The following is a 2,640-nucleotide window of genomic DNA, read 5'->3' as shown; positions in this document are numbered from 1 at the left end:
AGATTTCTTGACCAATAACTGAATCAGGGGTATTTTCACCTTGTTTTCTGCAAATTTGACATAGCCCAACTCAAATCTCGTGCCTAAAGTCAATTGCACTTCCACTACTCAAGGAGACGTATACCGTCCAAGCTTTTCCATCCAAAATGGCGAACAACACTTGTCTCGACAAGTCATCGAGTTAACAAACGCCTTCACACAACAAACGACCTTGAGGAATCAGCTTTTGCAACACACCAAGATGTAGTGTGCCCCACATAAGGTATCCTGAAGTAGGACAAAGGCAGACGACGAACCTCTCTAGCAGCATCTCGGTAAATAGCCCTCTGACTAACCACTAACCAAGTGTTTTGGTAGTGTACACTCTCATCTGGGCCCCCAAGATAGCATATAATTTCATCTTAGCGTGCAAAAGAGCGTGCATTCCCGATTAGGTCCACGGACGAGCATACATTTATAGTTGGGGCCACACTCCGATAATCAACATGGACAACCTTCAGGTGAAGTGTTCATTCGGGTTAGGCCTGCAAAGAGCATCATCCACCTTACATTGGAGTAAGCAGTACAACGGATGGAGAAAAACAGTCACTTAATCCGGCTTAAGTTCAGCTGGCAGCCTACAAGTGACCTGCTCGCCTGCCAAAAGCAAACAACTTGCACCGTAGCCGCGACATAGATGAGCTGAGCACAAGGAAGAGTAGCCTAGACCAACAGGTCACGACTAGCGACAGTTGAATGCTTTGTTGCCCTAAAGAGGAAAATTCAGGAAGAAGTTGAGAGGCTCCTGACCACACAATTAGGTGGTTTCCAACGCAACAAAGCTACTAACGAAGCGCTTCAATGAGACATGACCAACATAAACAGGTCACATTTCATTGACAAGATCGAGCAAATAGAACCATCATTGGAGGATACAATCATTACTTCTATTATAACAAACACAATAACTCTGCCTAATCGCATGTCAGGGGTAGACAGTTACCAGAAGGACACGCCGGCCCAATCACCAAGAACCAGTGGCATGTCTTGTTTTCATCATAACTTTGCATACAAAGTTATGCCCACACTACTACAAAATTATCTATTACTGTCGGATTTTAAGCAAAATTCGACAGAAAATGGATGCAATGGTGGATATAATAAGCGACAGAATTGTCAGCGTCAGGAAATGAATTTTCCGACAGAAAATACTCTAAAACCGACAGAAATTTTGTCGGATATAACTGACAGAGAATATATTAATAATGAATAAATAAGAGCATTTATGTCGGCTAAAACCGACAGAAAATACTAAAGCCGACAGGACTTGTGTCGGATTTAGCCGACAGGACTTGTGTCGGATTTAGCCGACAGGACTTGTGTCGGATTTAACCGACAGAAAATATATTAATAAGAATAAATAAAAACATTCTTGTCGGATAAAACCGACAAAAAATATATTAATAATAAAAAAATGAACAATTACTTTCTGCATTTTCCATATTCACTGCACTTTCTGCATTTTCCATATCCCCTGCATTCACTGCATTTTCCATATTCACAGCAAGATCAGACATTCACATTCCATTAGAATCACTCAATCACAGCAAGCATTGCTCATTCAATTGAATCTCTCCTCGAAATCAAATGAAAATCGAAATACTTACAGTGTTGATGAGATCTATGATAATGGAGATCTATCATAGAACCTGCAAAAAGTGGGAGGTGCTTAATATAATCTAATTTGAAGTAATGGCCACACATTTCATGAATCCACCACAACACTTTTGGGAAAACACGGGGAACATTTTCTCGAAGAACAACCTCCAACCATTTCCCAGAAATTGCGATGTTCAATACAACCAAATCAGCTTTGAGAGCTGTATTTACAGTTTCTTGGCCATTTTTGGAGATGACCTGGAGATGTATAGAAGCAGTATTAGAAACATGGAGAAGTTACAGAGAAATCTAACCTATCAGAAACAGGAAATGACACACAGAGAAGACCAAGCCAGACAAGGCCATAGTATAGATCAAATCAGATAGGAAGCTAGATTTACTTAGCATAGTTTCCTTAGCAAGTGGCCAATATGGTACAGTTAGACAACAAACTGCTTCCAAATCATGAAATATTGAGATAATAAAAATAACTACGCAGAACAAAGACAACAACTAGACTGCACAAGAAGACATCCAAAATAATCTCTTAAAATGTTAAAAAGTGAAATTTGTACCAGCTCTCCTCGGTCCAAACTGTATGTTGTGGCATCTGTGTCTGACGATTTCATGGTTGTAACCTAATAAACTGCAAGTGTTGAACCCAGCAAAAGAAAGGGAGGGGAGAAAAGGGGGAAGAAAGGGGGAAGGGAGAAGGAAATGAGGAGAGAAGAGAAGCGAAGGAAATGCAGAAAGAGAAAAAGGGGAAGGAAGGGGGAAATGAGAAGGCACCGGCACAAGGAAAAGATAGAGGGGTATTATGTTGGAAATTTTTCATTACTGTCGGTTAAAACCGATAGAAACATTTTTCAAAATATGAACCGACATAAAATTTTCATTACTGTCGGTTATAACCGACAGAAAAAATAGTGGCAAAAATTCCCCCAAAATTTTAAATTCCCTCCCAAAATTTTAAATTCCCCCCAAAATTTTGTTACAATATTA

At 39.8% G+C, this 2,640-nt stretch overlaps 1 protein-coding gene across 1 annotated transcript; it reads right to left on the bottom strand.

The window, feature by feature from the left end:
• Window positions 1-1,355: 1,355 nt before the first annotated feature.
• On the bottom strand, window positions 1,356-2,345 carry LOC125469755. Its single transcript, XM_048567516.1, has 2 exons — window positions 2,214-2,345; window positions 1,356-1,896 (listed from the first exon to the last, which is right to left on the bottom strand). Exons 1-2 carry the CDS (start codon window positions 2,265-2,267, stop codon window positions 1,597-1,599), a joined length of 354 nt encoding a protein of 117 aa, XP_048423473.1. The 5' UTR covers window positions 2,268-2,345; the 3' UTR covers window positions 1,356-1,596.
• Window positions 2,346-2,640: the final 295 nt, after the last annotated feature.

The sequence above is a fragment of a genome, unplaced genomic scaffold, assembly GCF_019419815.1.
Source record: "Pyrus x bretschneideri cultivar Hongxiangsu unplaced genomic scaffold, Pyrus_bretschneideri_v1 Contig45, whole genome shotgun sequence".
NCBI lineage: Eukaryota > Viridiplantae > Streptophyta > Magnoliopsida > Rosales > Rosaceae > Pyrus > Pyrus x bretschneideri.
This window is presented reverse-complemented; position numbering and strand designations above follow the sequence as displayed.

Bases quoted from the DNA above. Each gene is read 5' to 3' on its own strand.
- LOC125469755 (XM_048567516.1), bottom strand. From the start codon at position 2,267: ATGAAATCGTCAGACACAGATGCCACAACATACAGTTTGGACCGAGGA. The intron at 1,897-2,213 runs GTACAAATTTCA...ATACATCTCCAG, and splicing joins GTTTGGACCGAGGAGAGCTG to GTCATCTCCAAAAATGGCCA.